This window comes from Columba livia, chromosome 3, assembly GCF_036013475.1.
Source record: "Columba livia isolate bColLiv1 breed racing homer chromosome 3, bColLiv1.pat.W.v2, whole genome shotgun sequence".
NCBI classification, from domain to species: Eukaryota; Metazoa; Chordata; class Aves; order Columbiformes; family Columbidae; genus Columba; species Columba livia.
In genome coordinates, this window is record NC_088604.1 from 112591911 (window position 1) to 112614955 (window position 23045).

General features: G+C 48.4%; 1 protein-coding gene and 1 long non-coding RNA gene across 2 annotated transcripts in view; one reads left to right on the forward strand and one right to left on the reverse strand.

Moving 5' to 3' along the window:
- SPRED2 (sprouty related EVH1 domain containing 2) overlaps nt 1-9568 on the reverse strand; it is a 65882-nt gene extending 56314 nt beyond the window's left edge. Inside the window, exon 1 of the mRNA XM_065059839.1 lies at nt 9269-9568. Within this exon, the coding sequence (XP_064915911.1) occupies nt 9269-9315 (47 nt within the window). The 5' untranslated portion in view covers nt 9316-9568. The remainder of the gene's footprint in view (nt 1-9268) is intronic.
- Nucleotides 9569-9857: 289 nt separating this feature from the next.
- The window catches only part of LOC110360826 (uncharacterized), a 258208-nt gene continuing 245020 nt past the window's right edge, over nt 9858-23045 (forward strand). Inside the window, exon 1 of the long non-coding RNA XR_010471912.1 lies at nt 9858-21661. This is a non-coding gene — a long non-coding RNA (uncharacterized LOC110360826). The remainder of the gene's footprint in view (nt 21662-23045) is intronic.

Here is a 23045-nt window from a genome sequence, read left to right on the forward strand (position 1 = left end):
ACACACAAAGCAATGATGGGCTGCAACCAGCTTAACACCTCCCATGTCAAGTTTCAGTCAAGAATGGATTATGTTGGCAACGCTATAAATCTCCAGCGATAAAGTTTTGCTATCATTTCACCAGTATTTAAAGAAAAAAAGGCACAAGCATGTTCTGCTGAAGTATCAGTGGCTTTTCTGTAATTTACACACAGACTCTTTAAAAACATTAAGTGTAACAAGCTCTGAAATACAGGGATTTACACTGCAGTCTAAAAGTGGATCGAAGCACTCTACGTGTCAGGAAATATTATCAAATAAGTCTTCTGCATCGCCAAAACCATGGAAAACATGGTCAACGACAGGTCTAGCCCCTGCTTTTCAGGCACTCAGCTCCCCATTGTGCCGCTGGACTTCTCTCCTCGAACCTCACCCATGCGCTACCGACAAACGATGGAGAGATGCAAAGGTCCAAGCATTAAAGGAATCACACTATTGAACAAAATCTAAGTTAAACAGCTGAAGAAACTCTAAGCGTGCTTTGAAGTAGCCTGGGTGATACTTTCAGATCTGTGCCTAGTTTTTAAGAACCAGACTGTAAACAACCTGCAACCCCAGACCCAGAAGCCCTGCAGCAACCGCCAAGTTCACTCGCCAGCTCCACGGATGCCTTCCAGCAACTTGTTATGGCATCCCTTTGATTTCTGGAGAATAAAAAGAGCTCTCCAGTATTAACACCTGGATGCTTTTTCTTTTCCCGGCCCTCAGAGACCTTGTAATGACACCACAAACAACCGATCTGGTGGTACCCTCCTGCCGCTCCAGCCCAGAGGCAGGGTGATGGGCTGCAGGGGAGGAGGGATGCCCGTGACCAGCTCCCCAGAATGCTGCTCACCCCCAAGGCACAAACCCAACTATTCACCCCACACCTTTGCCTCATTTCATCTCAACTTGAGGCAAAGTGCACGTTTCCCTATATGCCACAACTTGAAGCATTAGTAACCCTATATCAGCTCGGGGGCATACCTTTCCACTCGTAAAACCAGGTAAACAGCCAGCTTTGCTTTCCAAGCGCTTAAAAAAAGCCCAGGTGGGAGTGTTGGGGCATGTCAGCGGAAGAAATGCAGCGAGCAAAGGTGAGCCAAGCTCTCGGTTTTCAGTGCACGATGGAGGGGAGCAAGCACGGCGGGTGTCTTTTTGGGCAGCATCCCCCTCAGCGCAGGGACCTGCTTAAGATGCTGCAGGTGCAGAGTCATTTCGGCTGCAGAAAACAATGAGTGTTGCCCATATTTAAAAGGGAGAACTCCCCCCACACCTAGAAACAGATATACACACAGCTATGGAAGAACCTTCTTTCACCTCATGCTCTTCCCCTGAAAACTGCTTTCCGCCACCAGTATGTGAATTAATAAATGGTCTAGAGCAGGGGTGTCAAACTCATTTTCATGGAAGTAGATGACATATTTGTTGTATCAGAATATTATATGGCCCCAAATTATAAAAAATCCTTATGTCATTAGATGAGATTCACAGTATAAAAAGTATAAGCTGCAAATTATCAACAATAGGTGAACATATATTGCAGGACTTTAAAAATCTAGTCCTGTTTGAGGATGGTTAATAAGGAAGGGAATAGCCATACATTAATCCAGACTTTAAGATAACGGTATCTAATTTTAAAGCTTTCTGATAACTTTCACAAAGTTATCAAAACTCTTAAATGTGCCAGAACTCTTAACTACTACATTTATAGAGTCCTAAAATTACATTCAGCCCTTTGAAGGCGACTGCAAGGCTGATGTGGCCCCCAGTGAGAATGAGTTTGACACCCGTGGTCCAGCAACTCAAAAAGAAAAACCATTGCACAGATGTGCTTTAGCTCAGATGCTAATTGCTGCTAGTGGCATCAACTAATCCTAAGCATGGAATTAATTCCTATAAACGCACACCATTTAAGAAATGGGGAGGATGAGGAAGGAGCTGGTAGGCAAGACTGCGGAGCTGCAACAGGCTCCGGTGTTTAGGCAAGAAGCTCCGTGATTTCCCACAATGTTTTGAAACTCTGACTGCTGCGCAAACACCTTCAGCACATTTAAGCTATCTCAAAGGAAATTAATCTTGCTCCTAACTACTCACCTAACAGGCGAGCAACACTAAACATTGTAATGCACAGTGAGGGAGGGAAGCTGTCTAGTCTTCAGACCCGCTTTCAACTAGCAAAGAAGTAATGGGACTATGAAACAGGACGTATGTATAATGCAATTTAAAAAATAATCTAAGCGTTTCCAGGATGCGAGTGCATGTGCAGAACACGCTCCTGTCCTCACACGGCAGGTCCTTACAAGCAGAGGGACGTGCCTCCCATAAGCTATATCAAAAACACCATCAGGTTTTACAACACATCTCCCAGCGCCATCAGAGCGAGTCTCACAAAGAGCACCAGCAGAAGTGCAATAGCGACCAACTCAACTTTCCTATTAAAAACAAAACAACAAACCAAAAAAACTAGGGAAAGCAGTTGCTCTCAACAAGAGACACCCACTTCTGTTCCTAGAGATGGAGATGTACACAGGTAGCAAGTCCTAACATCACTTTTGAAATGTCATTTAATACACACACAAACAAAAAAAATCCATTTAATTGTTTCGGTAGTTCACGAAAGATGCTATTTTCTGCTTGCATTTCGCCTAGTTTCTATAGCACCTCAGCCAAGAACCATTAGCTAGCAAGGAACGAGCTCCACCACCACAGTAGCCTTCAGGACACGAAACGCTCTTCTCCTTGCTAGGCCCCAGTATCAAAGCCCAAGGGCTTTGTGGAGGTGGGCAACTCCACAGACTCACTTTTGAAAACACCAGAGAAGGGGATATCAAGTAATTTTGTCAGAAACGCCTGTAACCCCTGCTCCCCATGCCTGCCAGTAAGAAGTTTCCTTCCTAGCTGGAATAGCCATCAGCTACCGGGCTCAAGATCTGTCCTCTGATTACAGCACATGTAGGAGTTGAGAACAAAGGGGAGAAAAAAACACAAACAAACCCAAAACATAGTCCTTGAAGTGCAAGCTGCAAGCAATGAAGTCTAAGAAGAACGTTATTCCAAAAGCCGAAGAAAAAGCAGACTAGAGACAAAAATAATAATTTGGGTTATATCTCGTTTAAACCTACTGCAACAGGTAGAACCTGCCGGCTGTTGGCAGTAAGGTCTTTAACATCCTTGAAAGCACACTTTGTAGTGTTGTTTTTGATGAAACACAGCTTACTTTTAAGGTGAAGCATCTACTTCTTGCAGCAGACCAATGGCTACACTGGCTGTATGTTATGGGAGACCACCTTCCCCTGATGCAAGGGAGAAAATACCACCAGCAGAGCCCGCGGGGTTTGGTTTGCACCAGGAGCTGTGGCGATGGCAGACATCCTGCTTCCAGGCAAGAGCGGCACGTGAAGCAACAGAAATAAAATGAGCAAGAGGCAAAAAATAAAACCCAAGAGTGCAGGGGAAAGGAAGTGAAAGAGCACAAAACGAGAAGCGAAACGGAGAAAGCGGGCAGGAAAGCGCAGAAACCCGGCAGAAGGAGGGAACGGCCCCTCGTCTCCGGCTCCACACGGAGAGATGCTCCAGCGTCAGTTGCAGGTAAAGCTGCATCTCCCATGGCAAAGAGCCGGCCAGCAGGGAAAAGCCGCTTCCCGGGGTGCTATAGGTAGGAGGCAGAGGAGGGAGGAACCACTGGTGAGTTTGCCAGAGGAGGGACAGAGATGAGACAGAGTGAAGACATCCTTCTGGACTTGAAGGAGATGAGCTTCCTCTGCTCATGCAACATTAGATTGACATTGAGCTGGACTAGGAAAACAGGTGACGAACATCGCTACAATATTTGTGGGTACCAACACCGATGGCCATGTTGATATGATAAAAACCTTAAAAATGACCCTGCTTGAGTATTCAGGCATTGCTTTGCTCTGAGGAAACGGGGCGTGAAAAACCATGCAGGCAAACCCAACCTTTGCTCTGAAAAGCTGATGCAAAACCAAAGGTGGGGGTTAGGCACAAAGGGAAAGCATCAAGAAGTCGGCCAGCGCAGCCCAGCTGCATTTCTCTGCAGCTTCAGAGGATCAGGTTCTCAGCACTGAGCAAGCACCAGAATAAATGATTAAAGGAAATCTGACAAGGAAAGGGGGTGTACGTGGGTAGGGAAAAGGGAAGGAAGGGAAAGAAAACTCACAAAACCTTGGCAGAAAACCAGAAGGGAGGAAAAGAAAGTGGGGGAGAGAACAAAAAGGAGCATTAGAAATCACCAGCTGAGTTGACCCACGGCCAAGGTGGGAAGAAAGCACCATGGCAGGCAGGCAAGGTGCTGGGAGATGCTGCAGCGCTGTGCCCGCTGGCAGGCCTGGAGAAGACCTCTCCCAGTGGTGCAGGGACCCAGGAGACAACAGCCGCTTGCTCGCCTTCTGTGCGGCACAGAAACAGGGACCGCTGCGGCTCGCATCTGCTGGCAATCAACTCCACAGTCTACCTGTACCCCTTTAAATCAACTGACCTTTTCTTTTTTCCTTTTATTTCTTTTTAAATTTCTGCATTGCTTCAGAAGTTCAAGCCCTCCAAAAATCAAATGTTCCGCTTAGCAAACAGGGCATATACCAAAAACACAGTCTCCAGAGCTGTAGTTTTAGTTTTACTGATCTCTGTGCCCTTTCCACTCCTGCACACATCTTGCAAGAAGGATTGCCTTCTACTGTTAAAAATGGGGGGAGAAAAAAAAAAAGGAAAAATAAAACAAAACACATTTTTCAATGATTTTGTTGAAGGGAGCAGCTCCTATGGCCAAAACTGGTGTTAAGAACAGAGGATGCAAGAGGGGCACCTTTGTAGATGAAGCGCAGGATCTCAACTTCAGTGGAAAAGGGTGTTACCATTCAGAGGGCTGAACCAACGTGTAACCCCTGCTTGTGTTGGGACGCGACCGACTGCTTACTCGAACTTCCCAAGTACATCTCTTCCAGGTTTAAATGAATTTACCCATTTCTTAAGCACACCAGAAAGCAAATGGAAGGACTGAAACCAATAGTTAAGTTGTCTCTCGGTCCTCAGCTCCTGGTTTTCATTCTGGTCCAGAAGAAGGACAATTGCCACCATCTTCCTGCGGTTTGGTGGCCAACAGGAAACAATTCTGTGGTTTAAATCCAGAGCAAGCCTTGCCACACAACGTACTTTTGTTTGCAGCCTCGGGATTTAATTAAATGGGCAGATAAAGCCTACCTTTTAACCCACGCTCAGGGCTGTGTCCCAGCCAGATAAAGAAAAGGCTGCAAAACCAGGCTGAAGATGATCCCACTGCTGGCGCAGCACCTGTACCACGCTTGAGGACTATACCACCACGGTTCTGGTCGAACGGTGCCTCACTGAACACCCTCATTTCTGGCCCAAAAGCAGGTTGTTTAGGCTTCTGCTCTTCAGTTCAGGATTGAGGTTATCCAAGGGCTGCCCGTGGTCGTCGCGTGAACCAACGTGCTGAGAAACTCAAGTCCGGTTTCCTCCTGCTTGTGGCACCTCTTCCCACGGGTCTCCCTTCCAGTTGTCCAGCCAAACACCCTCTCCATAGGTTCTCCAACCACAGCTCCTTTCTAAGTCATTTCCAAGATAAAAGTAGAAAGGGTAAACCATCCCCCCTTTCTTTTAATCCTTCATCCGACAGAGCTATTATTCCCTTAAAAATTTCTCCCAGTAACCGAACAAAGCAACCACTTACATGTCATATTTTAAACAGGCATGTTTTCAGGCCAAGAAATAAACAGTTATATTTTGGCAACCCTTCATTTCCTGTCCTATTTGCAAGCAATAATGTCACGATACACAGTGTGTCCCATGCCTTCCTCCCCGGCTCAAGCTTGCAGCAAATAAGGAAAGGTCAGCTGAATGAGCCACTTATGACAGCTACAGAAAAATAATTGGTATTGGGCAAAAGTATGGTGAAAATGAAGAAAAAAAAAAATAAAGTGAAAGGAATTATTTTTTCAGTGCAAAGGGCAAACTGCAATATCGATAGACTCAGTATTCAGAGCAAGTGTTGCCGGTCCCTGCTCAGAGATGGAGAGAAGCGGGATGTTGGGACCAGCAGGAGTACAAACGAGCATCAGTCAAGTTGAATTTTCTTTCCCCAGAATGGGGAAAACACAACACCCCAAAGTGTCGGTGCCGCTGGTCACCACGTTTTGCTGTCCCCCCTGATGCTGCAGCAACCCTCTACACTGCCTGGGACGTGTTCCACTTTACACAGCTCGTTAAAAACCTCCGGGGCACCAGTCCCACTTGCAAACGCTCAGCACAGGCGGGCTGGAATCAATCAGGGGCGCGCTGGGCGAACGGGGGGACACCCTGGGGACGCGGCCGCCGCCGGGCATCGCGGCTCCATCCCAAGCAGCGAAAAGGCTGCGGAACCAACACTTCCTCGTTCTCTGACCTTTTCCATTTAATTACTTCCTGTGACTTTCTTGGAACCCTGCATCGGAACAAAGCAGGCGGCGGCAGCCTCCGGGCGTCACCGAATCACTTCGAGGGTTCGGCTCCATCCTCCTGCTTTACAAGTGGAAAGACGCCAAGAGCCCACCCGGGAGCTGCGCTGCCCAAAACTCAACTCTCCCACCGCTTTCGCTCGGTGCCTCTGATTTATTACCAGGCGTCCCCATTTCCCCCTCTCACCCTCCCCAAAATGTGCAAAGGAGAAGCACAGCAGTGATGGGGGGGAAGGAGGGACGCAGAACTAAAGGCTGAGATGCAGAAAGAGGCGCTGGCTTTGCAATGACAAACTGACCTCTAAGTATCGATCTGAAATGGTGCAGTCATGAAGAGACCAATGAGTTTCCAGCATCCTAAAGACCTATTTTTTTCCCCCTCCTTGATTTTTATAAATTGTTTCAAAACTCAAAAGGTTATGAGCTAGTCTCAAAAATTTATTTATTAAAAAAGAGTCAAAAACGGGGGAAAACCCTGCATGATTTACTTGAGGAGGGTTAGTTTAAAATGCATCCTGACAGAGGTCCTCTTTTTTTTGTAATCTGGCTGTTAACATTTGCTCACAGTGCACTCAGTGAAATGAGAATAGCTATGCAAATTAAAGCCAGATATCTAGGGCAAATAGCACGCTATACTACCATTGTTCTGACAGCTTGAGAAAACTTATCAGGAGAGCCTGTCCTTATTTCTTTTAACACCATATATATTGGAAAAAAAAAAAACACTTTACCCATCACTGAAATGAAAAACAACCCATGAGTCACCAGCTTCAGCGACGCTATCAATCAATGCAAGGCTGGAAGCGAAGAGCTTACGGAGGAAACCATTGCTTACCTAAAACACCTCCAAGGAGAAGAGATGGATCATACCCCAACGAAAACAGCTGCATACCCCAATGAAAACATGTGCACTGGGGCAAGGACCACGGTGCATCGTTTACCCGCGAAAGCCAGCGTGCCCACGCTAACTCTTTCCTGGGAAGTAGGTTGGGTACCAGTGCTCCCCATCTCCCTCCTGGGACCAAAGCACAAGGTTGCTGGGTTGACTGGTGACCCCAGGAGAGGCAGCGTCACCCAAGAGCCTCCCTCCCCAGTCCAAGTGGGACGCAGATGAAGGCATTTGCTGAAGCCTTCCTCGGCACAGCATCACACAGAGGAAGAATTTACCCTAAAACAAAGTGCAGCCTACAATTAAGATTTTTTAAAAATAAAAACAATAAAATGAAACAACCATCAGAGCTGAGCACTCGCCGTTCTACACCAACGCTCGCCTCCACACCGAGCCCTGCAGGGAAATGCATTGGGAGCAACATCTTCCACCAGCTCTCAGCCACTGAATCAGGTTGGGTTTGCCCCTGCACCCTCAAACCCAGAGACAAGGACCCACCTCTCCTCTTCTTGTCCAATTTGAGAAGCGAAACCAAAACACCAAACCAAGAACCAGCGGGTTTTTATTGGAAACGAGTTGCCCACATTCTTCCAGCCTGCCAGGTCATGGCAATCTGTGAGAAACTCAATTTTTTTTATTTTGGAAGAACCATACCGACTTCAAAATAACCACAATTTCAGAAGCTACACATAAACATGTATTTATTGTCTCTTCATTAAGAGTTGCCAAAATAACAACCCCTCTTCACACACGCGTTTGCAGGCAGAAGCCATTTCCTTCGCCACTCAGATTTCTTCAGTAAATCGCCCTAAAACGAGTTTGACTTTACAAAGGTATAAGCACAGCGCATGCCGCCAATTATGATTTTTTTCAGACTCCAAACACCGAGCCGAAAAAGTTGCACAATTTGGACGCCGCTTTATAAGCCCTGAGAGAAGTCATTTTAAAGCGCGGTACATCCTATGGCGCTTGGCACGAAACCAGTCCTGCACGCAAGTGAGTCATTCCTCTTTGACTGTCAAAACCCAGAAAGAGATAGCCAGGAACGATGTTTGGGCCAGCACGGCTTGTAAAAGCCCTTCCTGTAATTTCACCGTAATATCCTTGAGTTTTATTTTTGCGGAAGAAAGAATTTAAAATTAAAAGGCGAAAGGAGCACCGTCAGGCATTTTGAGTGTCTTGGTGCAGCCTCTCAGGGGGTTTATTTGCGGGGGTGTTCCCGAGCAGGGGGTCTCTGCGGGGTGGGTGCAGCCGGCACCAGCAGCCCCCCGGGCCGGGGTGGGTACGGGGGTGGCGGTGAATGGGGAGGCCGCCGGTGACCGGATTTATGAATGCGGCGTCATGTGACGGCGGCGGCGGCCGCCCTCCTATTCACAAAACGGCAGCGGCGGCCGGGGCGGGGATCCGCGACATCCCCCCCCCCCGTATTCCCAATCCTCCCCCCACTCCAGCCCCAGGGTGCGGGCCGGGGGAAGGGGAGGCACCGCCGCGCCGCCCCCCCCCCCCCGCTTCCGCCACAGGCCGCCCCCGCCGGGCGCCCCGGCCCCCCCGGGCAGGGAGGGGAGAGGTGTCGGCGGGGGGTGTCCGGGGGTTCGCGCCCCCAAACCCTCCCCCCCGCTTCCTCACACCCCAGCCTCCCCGCACCTCCCGGGGGTTTTTATGAATGAAAAGGCGGTATGCAAATGACCGCGGCCCGGGGGGGAGCGCGAAATGGCGGATGCGCGGGCGGGCAGCGCGCACACGTACGCGCGCGTCCGTGTCCCTCTGTCCGCCCGCGGTCAGTGCGGTGGGGGGTGGGGGGTGAGGGATCCGCAGTGGCTCCCGCCGGGGCAACAAAGGGTGGCCCCCGCCCGCCCGCCCGCCGCCTCCGCCCGGCCCCGGCCCCACTCACTCGTCAGGGTAGGCTTCCTCGGTCATCTTCTCCCCGTCTAGGCTCATCCCTCGCCGCGGGCGGCCGGGCTGCGCCTCCGCATCTTCCTGCGCTTCACATGGCGGGGGAGGCCGCGCCGCGGCGGGCCGGGGCTGGCGGCCGCGCCGGGCCCGACGGCGCGGGAGCGCGGGCGGCGGCGGGGGGGCGGGGGGAAGGGGGTGGGGGCTACGGCCGCGCTCGTCGCCGGGCGGCGGCGGCCGGGGGCGGAGGAGGCGGAGAGGCGGCGGTCAGCGCGCCGCGGGGGCGCGGCGGGGCGCGGCGGCGGCGGCGGCGACGCGGGGTCCGGGCCCGGGGGAGCGGCGCAGCGCCCGGGGGCAGGCGGCGGCACCGGGCCAGCCCCATGGCCGCGCTCACGCCATGGCGAGGCGCCGCGGGTGGCGGCGGAGCGGGGAAGGAGGCGGGAGGGGGGGAGCCCCGGCAGGAAGCGGCGGCGCTGCCGAGCGGCCGCGGCCGCCGGGAGCGGGCAGGGCAGCGCCGGACCCGGGAGGAGGGAGGGCGGGAGGGAGGGAGTCGCGGCGGCGGCGAGGGAGGAGGAGACGCGCCTGCCAGTGGCACCTCCCCCGCGGCGGCGGGGCCCGCCCCGGCCCGGCCCACCGAGCCCCCGCGGCGCAGCGCCCGGGTTGGTGCCGGCGCCGCCCCCCGCGCCGCAGCCCCTGCGCCCCGCCCGGCGCGGCCCCGCTCGGCCCGGCCCGGCCGGGTCGCACTCGGCTCTCTGCTCACCCGGCTGTCCCGGCTGAGTTCCGCCGCAGCCAGCCCCGCTCGGCCCGAGGCTCGGCTCAGCCCGATCTAGCCCATCTCAGCCCTGCCAGGCCTGGCTCACTTCAACCCAGCCAGGCTCAGTTTGGTTCTGCTTGACGCAGCCTGGCACGGCGCAGCTCCTTGTCCTGGCTCACAAGGCCCATAGGAAGGATTTACTTTCCTGTAGGCGATTAGCACGATGCCGTGTGTGCAGCGGGGGGGAGAAGAGCTCAGGGAGGCAGCGTTGCCCCCACAGAGCTGGGACCTGAGGTGACAAGGCTCCTCTGCCCATACTGATGGGTTTGTCACCTCTCTTGTGGCACTGCATCTTGCCCTTTACAAGAGTGCAGATCAAGCCTTGGAGCCATGGGGTGAGCGCAGGCATGCTGGTAGCATAAGGTGGCTATTTTCATCAGTTTAATTTGGTTTTGCTACAGTGCACAGTGCCATAACTGGAAGCACTCTCCCAACTTGTGGTGTATCCACAGCTCTAACATGACATCTCCTGCCCTGGAAACTTGATTAGTGCATAGAGAGTGACAGGAGCCAACTTTAGAAAAGAAGGTTTGGCCCATAAAGTTGAACAACTAGGAGTGAGTTTTGGTTTTGCTTTCTCCATCGGGTCCTCTGTGACCAGGCAATCTTGGGAGAAGAAATCTGTCTCATCCAAACACATCACCTTGCCCTTCTGGCTTCCACAGTCTCCTCAGCTGCAGCATCTCTCTCCCATTGCAGCTGGGGAGATGTCCCATGTCTGCTCTCACTGTGTAGGGATATTCAGACCCTGCATGACTGGGATTTCTAAGGAACCCCGTTACCAATTTGTCTTTCAAGTCTAGTAGATGAGATTTAGTCTCAAAGGGGCCTTCAGATTTCGGAGTGGAAATTGTATTTGTGCTCTGTTTGGTTTCAGTTTCTAAGTGCTGTAAATTTTCTTTTCTGGAAGAGAAGTTGAAACTTGGAAAAAAAATCTGTGAACTGCTAGTAATGCGATGGAGGCACAAGCTGATGAAGTCTTTGAGGTCTTCTTTATGGGTGGTTACCCCTATGGAGAAGCCGTGTGTCCTTTGGAGATGGTACCAGAATCCGCAGCTTTGGTGGCATTCCAATATTATAGTAACACACTTGTCGTTGCTAGAGATTTGGCCCTAACACCAGATAACATGTCAGAGTGCGAGCCTGATTCCCTCCCCTTGGCAGCCTGTGGCGTGCTTATTCGGGTGGCAACACTGTCCCCTTCCCACCCATTCATTCCTCTGCACAGCACAGTTTGACACCCCCTCGGCTGTGCTAGTGCATCCCCCTGTTGGAGAGTTACGCTGCTGGATCTGCTAAATGGTCCCAGCTAATAATACCTCCCAATTCCTCTTCATTTTGAAAAGTTATTCAAAGATCCAGCTTGCAGAATGGCATGATAAACATCTTGGCAAAGCTGAGCTGGCAGCGAGAGGAAGAGTCAGGGCAGGAGTAAGCGGTTGGGGGCAAGGAAATGGCAGGAATGCCTTCAGCTGCTGTACCATAAAAGACCAGATGTAATGACTTGACACACTTCCACCCATCCTATATCTTTTTTTTTTTTTTTTTTACCCCCAAATGATGCTGAGATTGCACAGACGTCTAACATCCTTAATTCATGCCAAAAATCTCTGTGGTCAGCAGGACCATCGACGCACATGGAGTGGGGAGTGTGGCATTTAGCAGCTGGCTACTACAGAACCAGAATAAGGGGAGAGTTATGGCCACACAAAAAACCCAGGGTGCATTCCTGTAATTAAAAGGCCATTATAATGCATATACCACTGAGGAGGACTGGATATTAATCATTGTCTGATTAATGCTTGAGAGCTTCACTGTAGGATCTGAATGAACTTTTATGTACTTGTGTTGTGCATGTGTGCATTTGCCCCAATGGCAAGAAGCAAACGTGTCTGAGGCTTGGAAGCTCAAGTTTTACTCAATCTAGTTTATCAAGTCATTTCCTGTGGATCTGCGAGATCTCGCATTTGATCTGTGCTTTCACTGTCCAGCTAATTTGGAAGCTACTAAACTATTTATTCTCCGAACAATTCTCTCACTGCACAACTCTCTTACTACTGTGTACATGCCTTTTGTATTGATAAACACTGAATTTTATTTCACTGATATTCTGGTTACCGTGCCAGTTCTTGTGAGTAGTGCTTTCACAATGACTGACTTTTCTGAATAAAAAGGCTCTCAGAGGTGCGATTTCTGTTCGTGTATTGTACTGTTTGTATACAGAGCTTCTGCTCTACACACAGAATAGCGTTTCCCTGTGATGCGATCGTTACGGTACCAAGAATTAATTGATGGCAGAGCTTCAAGACAGCAGCTTCTGCATTCTAATAATTTGCATGCTATGACTATTCTGTGCTTTATATTCAACAGGAATGTTTGTTTTGCAAAGTAATGTTTTAGCCGTTGCGGATAACCTGGTATATGGATCTTGTTTCTGCTTGGTCTGAAAATGGACTTCACCGAGTGCTGATACACCATTAGTTAGCATTTATTTGGGGCACGAAGCACTGGAATTTGAAGCGGCAGAGTTTAGGATGGCATTTACTGCAGTCTTGCCACGTAGCCTGCTACCTCTACCTGCGCTTGCTTTTAAAACCCATACCTTCGAGCTGAAATCTTCCACACTGTTGATTTGGGAACTTAAATATGAATGTCAGTCCCTTGTTGACTGTGCGAGTTTCAATGACTTTTCCACTGACTCACTCAGTGACTTTGAATGAGTGAGGAGAAGTAGAAGTCAGCAGTCCTGAATCACGCCATCCTCCAAACAATTATCCCCCTCCCCGATAATTCTTTTGAGCAGCGATCATATTTTAGAAGCAATTGTTACATCTGTGTTTTCCCCCGTTATAATCACCCAGAGCTGCAGAAATGATCTGCAACTTCTGCAGTCAGCTTGAAAGCTTTCAGAGTTGACACATTTTGGGAGGCCACCGAGTTTGGAAATAAAAAGTTGGGTTTTTTTCAGTGGGAGCAGGATTTCAGTATGTGGTTTGGAGAATTGTCAGGAGGATTTCAGGCACCTGCCAGGAGAAGAGGAGGTGGAGGGCTCCTTGTGGTCTCCTCAGGATGTCCTTTTGAAGGGTGGTATGACCAGAGCAGGAAAGCAGAAAGAGACCTTTGCTGCCAGGTGGGCTGCTTTGCCCAAGATCTGACTATCCCACTGATTTCTCCGTTTCTTGATGTTTTACTAGAACAGAAGATGGCAACAAAGCTTATGTGGCCTCTTCACTGCTGCATGTGTGTGTGCCTCTGTACAACTTTGGAGATGCTGGGCTGGTGGCTGGAGTGGGAGAAGGGGAAGGGAGGAATGGGGAAGGACAGTAGAGAACTCCAGAATAACCCAGTTTAAATAAAATAAATGACTGATTAGAGGAGCAGCTCGGTGCTTTCAGCTGGAAGCAGAGGTGGAGCAGGTGCTCAGCCCATTCTGGACACCATGGGATCCACCTGGGCAACAGCACTGTCCTGACGGCCGGAGAGGCGATGACCAGCACGTACAGTCAGCCACGAGTCGCACGTATGGGACAAACCTGGTTTCATTCATAACCCTAGTCAGGAAACCACGCACTCTCCTTCACCCTCTCCCAAAATAAAAGCAAGGTTTATTGAAATGGGTGGATTGTGAGGAAAAATGCACTTTTCCAAACCCTTGCTTTTGTACTGGGCATTCTGATGTCCGCTTAATATTCAGCAGTATGTGATTTATAGCACTCCTGACATGATGGTTTGGTGTTTCCTTTGTGTGCATAACTTCCTTTTGATATCAAGGGATGATAACAAACCTAAATGGTAATCTCATAAGCACATGACACATTGTCTTTGCGGTGCAGATAGCAGGAAAATGCTCTGATCTTGAGTTCAGTGCTTCAGCCACCCCTCCACCCCCCAAATTTCACCCTGGTGACAGGGTGGCATTAGCAGGTTTAGTGAGACGGCAACAGTGGGCTGATTCCTTCAGACATAGTGATGCAGGATGATGGTTTTTGGGCATCCCACCGAAGTTGAGTCCATGGCACAGACTCAGCAAGATATGGGTGCACAGCTGCTTCTTGAATTTCTTGCATACCTTCTTTTGCTGAATGCTTGGAAGGAAAAACTGCTGCAAAACCTTCCCATATCACCATGGGTTCCCCAGCAGCGCTTTGCTTCTGTGCTTTCCTGGCTCAGAGCATGCCCTGGCCCATCGGATCAAAAGAGAATGGCGCACGAACTCTGCCACTGTCACGGGTGAACTGGCAACCTTGGGATCAGTCCTAAAGCCAGGCTACTTTTGGCATGAGGCATGGCTGCTCTTCTCTCAAGATGCCTTTCCACCCTTGAGAGGTTTCTGCATTTATGATACAGCTGTTTCCAGGGCCTCATGGGAGCTGAATAAGCACACACCAAATAATCTGGTTTTCCTTCAGGGAACACAAAAGTGGATGGATCTGGGGAGAACACTGGAGCTGTGCAAACCTTTTCCTCTTCTCCTTGGGGATTATTTCAATTAGGCTTGAACCCTTAAGTGTAGTTTAAGAAAGTTGCTTTCTGATACCCAAACTCCACTCGATAAGCTGTATTCCTCCCTTTCTTGCATAGCTAATGGGAGGCCATCCCTCCCGGATGCCTGTATCACCTCTTTCGCAAGGCTCTTGGGTCAGCCTCAGCTCGTGACAGGATGAACTGTCATCTCCTTACATTGGCAAAACCAGTTTTTGTGGCTTGGCCTGCTTTTCTCACCTAGTGTCTTGCTGTGAGAAAAGCGCTCTTGTTCAGTATCTGAGCAGTTATAATTGCAGGTTTACCCAGTCCAGGCCCAGCTGTGGCAGAAACGCCCCCACAGGTATTGATCTGGAAAGGCTTCTAGAGTTACATGAAACTTTTGAAATATGGAAATGAGAACACGGCTGGGTCATGCGATTAGTGGCGTGTGGCACACAGGGGAAACAAGTGGAACTAGTGATGTACGTACCTGCCTGTATCCTCCTTAACCCAGCCCTCGCCTTCGGGGCTGCTCAGCGACAGCGACCCACGCAGTCCTTTACAGACGCTTGACAAAATTTAATTTCAACGAATAGCAGTCCACCCTCTTCTCCAGGCAGATATTTTCCCTTGTGTCAACGTCCTCATAGCAACTCCAGCTAGGCAAATATAGGACGTGGCTTATGAGTGTCCCAGAAGGGCTCAGAGGTGGAGAGTTGGAGCTAAAGAAAGTTCCTGGTTAACTCCACACACCACTGGAGAGCTTTGCCAGGGATAAGTCACAGAACATGATGAAGAAGCTGAGAGAGTTTAATGGTTCTGCAGAGAGCACCACCTTAGACACCATCCTCCAAGACACTCGCAATGCTGTTCCTGAGGATTCCCATGGAAAACAATCATACGCTTCTTTTGTGTCCTTATAATCACGAACATATTATGCTTCCCTGGCTACTTCTAAGGAGATAAGTACTTAGTCACCCCACACATATCTTTTGGGACTCTACATATACTCCTGTATGTATTCTGGCTCTGTCTACAACGGAATGAAGACACACGGCTCTGCTCTGTGCATAGTTGTTAATAGATGCTGCCATTTGCAGAAACTGGGCGCAAGGCCTTTCATGTGCTCACCGCCAGCCGCATCTCCAGCACAGTTTGCTGCCAGGATTAACAAAGCCCAGAAATGCAAGCCCAGGTTATGACAGCTTCACGCCTGCAAAGCTAAAAGCATGGGCTTGCCTCCCCAGAGCTCGCAGCCTGCTCACAAAACTCCCTTGTTTTAGATAGGAGCCCCTCCAGTCTCTTATTAAAAAAAAAGGCTGTTTATTGCTGGGCGCATGTTCTGACCTTAAAAACTAAAAGTAAAAACAATCCAAGATATGGGGCATACTGAAGTGGCAACTGAAGGGCTTTTTTTGTTCATTCTACAGTTAATACCAGCAAGCTAAAATTGCAAGCGGGGAGGAGTGGGGGTTAATTTAAGGTTTATTGTGACAAAGAAGAATTATTTAGAAAGTGCTGGAAAAGCAGCAAATGGAAGACATTCTGGAAAATAGGCTTCGTTTCCCTAGTCAGGAGTACTTATGTTGTAGGGACTCTGAAGGAACTCTAGATCCATGGCAGGTAAACATGTGCCTTTGATTCTGTTTTTCTCTTTGAGTCTATAAACCCCAGCATTTACACTTAAATGGGTGTGCTGAAAGCTGTGTTAGGAAGAGAATTTCATCCCCTCCTGCATGTACTTTTAACACATGATAATTGTTTGACTGCAACTTTACAAAGTATGGCTGGAGGGGTGTTTTTTACAGGAGGAGTTGCATGGCAATGATGATAACTGCCTGATTCAACGCCACTGAAAGCAGCTGTAGCTGTATTGGACTGTCCAGAAGAGATGGTTTATTTTAAAGAGCCATAATGTACCTTCGGTGGCTTATGGCAAATTCCTGCCTCCTGATTTCACCCATCAGAGAGGTCCCGTTGATGACGCGGAGCACACACGTGTGTGCCAGGACCACACTTGTCTTCTGGGCCACACGCGTTCAACATGGGCATTGATCTCTGCAGAATTACAGGCCTTGCTGCAGAAAGGTTTTCAGTCACACTACATTTCTGGGGGAACAAAGAACAAGGTCAACAGTGTCCAGACACCTCCTAGCTTCTTACACATGCCCAACTTGGCAGTGCTGTCTGGCATTTTAAGCTTTTAATCACTTTTTATTTTTTAAACAGCTTATGAAGAAGACATTTTGGTGACTGATTTTTGTTTAATGCCATCGGTTTTGTCTTCATCACACTTATCAAAGAGTCTGGGCTCTTCCTTTATTTTTTGCTTTCTGCTTCTTCTCTCCCACCAGATATGTTCCTCCCATACAACGTAGTCCAAACCTCATCGAGGGGCGACAGAATTACTCTAACCGCATTACCCACCTGCATTACCTTGCATATAACTGCTGCTCCTTGCACCAAAGCCATTAACACTCTACCAGTATTTAATTTATTACCACGAAAAATTATCTGCTTAACTGTGACATGGAAAAGCTGCTTATAAATCAGTTCCTGCTCAGCTCTAAAGAGATTTGGGTCTTCTCTGACATTTCTGAGTCTAAGGAGTTAACAGAGTTCTCCTACAAGATCTGATCAAAAGCCTAGGAAGTTGCAGTCCAAATTTGGGCCCTCTCCTCTCTCGGGGTCACAGGCAAACCAGTGTAAGTTTTGTCTCCTTGAAGGAAGGACAGATAGCTGTCTTGCTTTAAAATCCTGAGGGGGACGCGGGGTGCAAAGCAGAAGTGATTTTCACCTCACTGTAGCAAGTCAAGGGCAACTTTATCCCTTGTGCAGATGGACGTCACCTCTGCTAACAATGGGATGAGCAAGGCACCCTTTGAGAAAGTGCACCAGAGCCCGCTGCCGTCTGCTTTATGGAGAATACTAACAGTAGAAACGACTTTGTGCCATTACTGTAATACACAGCGATCGCTGAAATCATGTCCAGAGCTGTAGTTGACCATAAAATCTGCTATACCTGAAAGATGTGGAAGCTTTGCAGTAGCGTTGTTTGCTGCACACAGTTACCCCACAAGGGTCTTTGGCCTTTTATCAATGGCACTTCATTATACAGTATTGGGGGGAGATAATCACCGAGGAATGTGAGATCTTGAAAAATGATAATCACCCAGGTAATAAATGATATATGGCAACTTTTGATATAGTTACTGCATCTGTGTAATTATATCTGGTCTTACATACTAGTTTTCATTAGTATCCTGCACAGTTGTTTGTAAGGGCAGAAGAAATTACAGCCTAAGGAGATGCTCAGGTGTCAGGGGGAGAGCTCACACTCAGGAGCACTTGGGAGTCATCTAGGACAGGAAAACAAAATCCACTTGAGCTTAATTCCCTGTGCTTATTTATGTGTGTCTAATTGCTTGGCTGTAAGTGGTATTTAAATCACCTAAACCCCTCCGTTCCTCTGTAATTTACTATCAGAAAGGATACATATAAATTCTAACATGCTTGTGAGACATACTAGAACTACTCCAAAACTTAGGAGAATTTTGGAGTGAAGTTGAATGCTTCGAGCCTAAATACCACGTGGTTTATTCTCTTCTCATATTTTATATCAGCATGGCTTAAAATGAAATGCTGCTATGAGCTGCCCCATCAAACTGAATGTGTTTGTAATAGTTTGCCCTGTGTGGCCTGAGTAAAAGTGTTCCAGTATGCATTTCCAGCCTTGGAAAATTCTTTATGTCCTGATTTCCAAGTTTGAAAATAACTCTCTACAGATGAAACACATTTTCAACCATCCAAAAAAAATGTTTTCACCTACAAATACTTTTTGCTGCCTAAACAAGAGCCCTTTCCTTTGCACTTGTGCCAACACGTAACTTGGAGAAAGAATTAAACTTAAGTTCTTAGCTAGAATGCTTCCCCCGACTTTTTTTTTTTTAATAATGACTGTAAGACATATGCTGTCTGTCTTCTGCATTTAAATCTTTCTAATGAAGGTGTGTTTGAAGAAGGCACACCCTTCAGAAAATGTTTTGTGGTATCATATTTGTGCCTCTAGTGTTGAGGACCAGCTGCCTTTTCAATTTTAAATGCACTTTTCAGGGTCTTACATCACAGAGGTCTAAATTAAAAGACACTTACCATAAAGGGGTGCAGCATATGCATTATTCCTGCAAATTGCACTGCGACATGAAAGATATCCCAACACTGTATGTAATTTTGAAGATGAGCAAGGCTTGGCCTTTCAGATGTCCCACGCGAGGGAAGCACCCACATCCCGCAAAATTGCAAGCTTCTGAATCATGAAGTCAGATCACAAAGCCTCTAATTCCCACTGTTTTGAAGACCTGTGTGACTGCAAAAATTGATCCCAGTGCTGAATCAGGGGTGGCCGAGCGGCTGAGAGCCTGTGCGGGAACCCCTGGGGCCAGGTACCCTGCGTGACCCATGAAGCTGCAGAGCTCAGCGATGGGGTAACTCTCCCTTCCTGCCCCTCATCTGCTTCTCCCCATGGTTTTCAGGCTTGGGGATCAAGGTCTGGTGACTCCCTGTAGTGTGAAGATTTGTATTAGTGGCTTGCAGGCTGAGAAGGGGTGTTCATGCCTGGTGCAAAGAATTATTTGTTTAGTTCTAGGCGGCTTTCTCATCATAGAATGTCCCGAGATGGAAGGGACCCACAAAGATCATCGAGTCTGACTCCTGTCCCTGCACAGGACAACCCCACAGTTCACACCATGCGTCTGAGGGTGTTCTCCAGTCTCTTCTTGAACATTGTCAGGCTTGGGGCTGTGACACCTCCCTGGGGAGCCTGTTCCAGTGCTCCACCATCCTCTGGGTGAAGAACCTTTTCCCAATGTCCAACCTGAACCTCCCCTGGCACATCTTCCTGCCATTCCCTCAGGTCCTATCTGTGATCACCAGAAAGGAGAGCTCAGCGCCTGCCCCTTCTCCTCCCCTTGTGTGGAAACTGAAGGCCACAATGAGTGTGGTCACATAGACCAGGAGTAATACCACTGGTGCCTTTACTTTGTATGTATATACCATGGTGAGACCAGCAGCCGGCCTTTAACATAGCTCCCTGAAGGTCTGCAGCTATAGAAACCTTGCCACAGGCTGTGCATCCCTGCAGAACCAAGGTCCTCCTTTCTGGGTTTGTGTGGGATTGATGCTTAATTCATTCTTCAGTTCTATGGCTCCTGAGTAGTTTCAGTGATCCATCAGCTCCATCAGGCTGTGGGTATGCAGAGGGACCCCCAAATTCCAGCCAGTGTGAGATTTCCTCTTTTACCTCTATTCGGCTGCAGTCTTTACTTGTAACTCCCTGTTGGGGGGAATGATTTTGCAATCCGTTTTCAAGTACCAGACATTGGCAATCCTTCTCCTAAAGGATCGTGGTTGGAGAGTATCCTGGGCTAATTTAGGAGGTGCAGTGCTCTCCCGTGTCTAGACATTTCAATAAATGTTATTCATCTGCCTGTGGGGTTACCGGGCTCAACACAAATATGCTAGCCAAGCTCAAAAGGAAGAGGAAATATGGGAATATTCACTGCCAGAAGACACTGCCTCCCTTGACATTTTCATCTGCAAAACAATGGCTTTCAGAGAGTTCCAAACTGGAAGGTGTTGTTGACCTTTTTCCTTTTCCTCTTTTGACTTCTGTTTCCTGTAGGTGAGTCTCTGGAATTACTTAATGTTGTCATCAAGTCCTAGGGATTCCCCTCCCTGTCCTCTTCCAATTGTGCTACATCTCCCAAGTTGCCTGCGATGCACAATTGCTGAGGGAAGATATTTCTGTTTAAACTGAAATGAATACAAGAGCTGCTCCTCCCAAAGGAAATGTTGTTTTTCTTTACTTGCACATCCTCAAATAATTCTTATTATAAATCTTTGATCTGTACCTGCGTAGGTCCACTTGGAACTCCCCAGTTTCCTATAAATTCTGATTTACTCTCTTTCTGAGTCCGTGGAACCAGATACTAAATCAGTCTTACTGAAAGAAAAAAGAAAAGAACAATACAACCCTAATTGAAATACTTTGCTGAAAAATGTCTCAATGTAGTGATTTTTGAAACAAAAGCCCAAGAAATATTTCTTGCTTTTCTAAAATAGGAAAAAAATGCATGCGTGTACCCCTTTGGTTGGAGTGGAGCTTGCAAAGTCTGATACGTTGTACGCAGCGCCAGCTTCAGAAAAGGAGAGCTTGGCTTTGTCTTTGTGTGTACTTGTGTGTCTTTGTGATCAATAATGTTGGGTCACTCTTGGGAAGTTTTGCTGGGATGTTAAGGAGAAGGTGGCTGTGTCAGGCACTAAGGTCTCTCCTTGGGAAGGGTTGAAATCCAGCTGCTTGCTCTCAGGTGCCCTGAACCCCTCTATACCCTCAGGGGCTCTGCACCCCACTTCTCCCTGACTCAGGGCAACCAGATGCCCAAGGCTTGGGTCCATCCCGGTGTCCTAACAAGTATCTTTGGGACATATTTTGTCCCAATTTTGCTATCTGGATATGTGTTTTTCTCTCAACAAGCCCTTCTTAATCTTCAATGAACTGAGCTTATTCCATGCCAAGCAGCCAGGACTCTCCAACACGTTACCCTCCCCGAGTCTTCCTCCCTTCGCTGCTCCTTTCTCCCTTCAGAGTCATCACTCAACTAAGTGCCTCATAATTTCGCTGCACTTATCCCCCTGCTCTCCCAGATCTCGAGGGATAAATTCCCTGTCAATCCCACGCGGAGGGATCATTCTCATGTAAGCAGCATCTTTCGGGTGCAAGGCATGGGACTATAAGACAAGATTCCCTGGCTGAAACCCGTGTTCGCCTCCACCGCGTGAAAATGAAAGTAAGCTTGGCCACAGCAAAACCACAGAGCAGCAGTGGAGCTTGCTGTGTTTGCGGAGACGGTGTAAGGCACCCAAAGCTTTACTTTGGATTTTCAGATGGTGCAAAATGCATGGATGTGTCCATCAGTGAGACCTCCAGAAGGACAAAATGCCACTGGGATCCCCACTATGAAGAGCTGCCCTGAGGTCGGTGTCACAGGATTTCCGCAAGCTTCTGCTTATCTTCTAGACAAATCTCCTGGGGAGGAAACGTCAGGCACCGACACACAGGTACAGTGAGCACAGCTGTCTGTTGTGGGGCTGTAGGAACCGCCGGAAACCCACGGAGGAAGATGCAAAAAAGAAAAACCCAAAAAAAGTGAAAAGGGGAAAGGAGGGGAGGGAAGAAGCTGTTTTTCTCAAAGCTTGGCTGCCCTCATAAGCAGAGTAACATCCCAAAAGAGACACACACGTTAGGCATGTTTAGACCATTAAAAACTTTCGGTATTCTGTAGACACTGAAATAGAGGGAAAGAAATTTCGCTGCACCACAGTGCAGTGGTTAACGTGCTGTTTTCAAGTGTACCCATGAGCTGGCGCGGCCGCTTGCTGTGCTGATAAAGCTTGTTTCTGCTCCGGGGTCAGGGAAACTGAGCCACGGGAGCAAGCGGACTTGCCAAAGCCACACAGTGAGTGTGACAGAGTTAGAAAGAAGATTAAATATGAACAGATTCCCCTTACGCCACCTGCTTCACACACTCATGCAAAGACTATATCTGCACCGAGTGTTTTAGATGCTCCTGATATTCCTGAGTCAGGCAGCCTGGATAATACCAACTCACTTCTTATGTAGAAGTTAAGATATTGAGTGGAAACATGGCACCTGAGGGTTCAGCTGGCCTCGAAGGAGCAGGGTTTTGCTGCTCACTCTGTGTTTGCCCATGCACTGCATAGCAGGGTGGCACAAAGCACAAAGAATGTCCTATGGAAAGACCTGGGAAAATAATAGCTGCCTAAGTTCAGGCGCTGAGCTGGAGAAAACAGAAATGAAGAACTGGATTGGGTCAAACTGAAAGAAACGTCCATTTCCACCCCCCACCCTCTATTTTTTCTTTTGTTCAGGGGAAATGAAAAAACCCCAACGTGTTATTTTGGGTCAACCCAAATCACATTTTGAATGTAATGTTTTGTTTTGAGGTTAGTTACCCCTCCTGCTTTTCACACTTTCTTTTATTTCAGGTCTCTTTTGAGGGGAAAAAGCCACTTCAGAATAGCAAATCAAAGGGTTGTGTTTAAGAAGCATTGAAATAAAATGCTGTGGCATTTTCAAAACAAACTGTTTCTTTCAGGAAATGCAGATATGTATGTCCTTTCCCCCTATATTTTGCGTACAGCTGAGAATGTTTGCCATGTTTCATTCATTTTGGAAGCTCCAAAATTGCATGTTTCGGGTTTGTCTTTTTTTTCCTAGACTTATTTTGGGGTTTTTTGGCCTCATTCAACTCCTGCTGAACATTTGCTTCTGCAGAAACAAGCAAAGAGAGGCGTGTAAGCTGGGGAAAGGGAGGATCACATCGCATGTTAGCAAAAGGCCCGGGGAGCACTGCAGCTCCTGGGTTGTGTCCTCAGGCTACGGGACAAGGTCACAACAGCACCTGGGGAACACCCCAGGCTA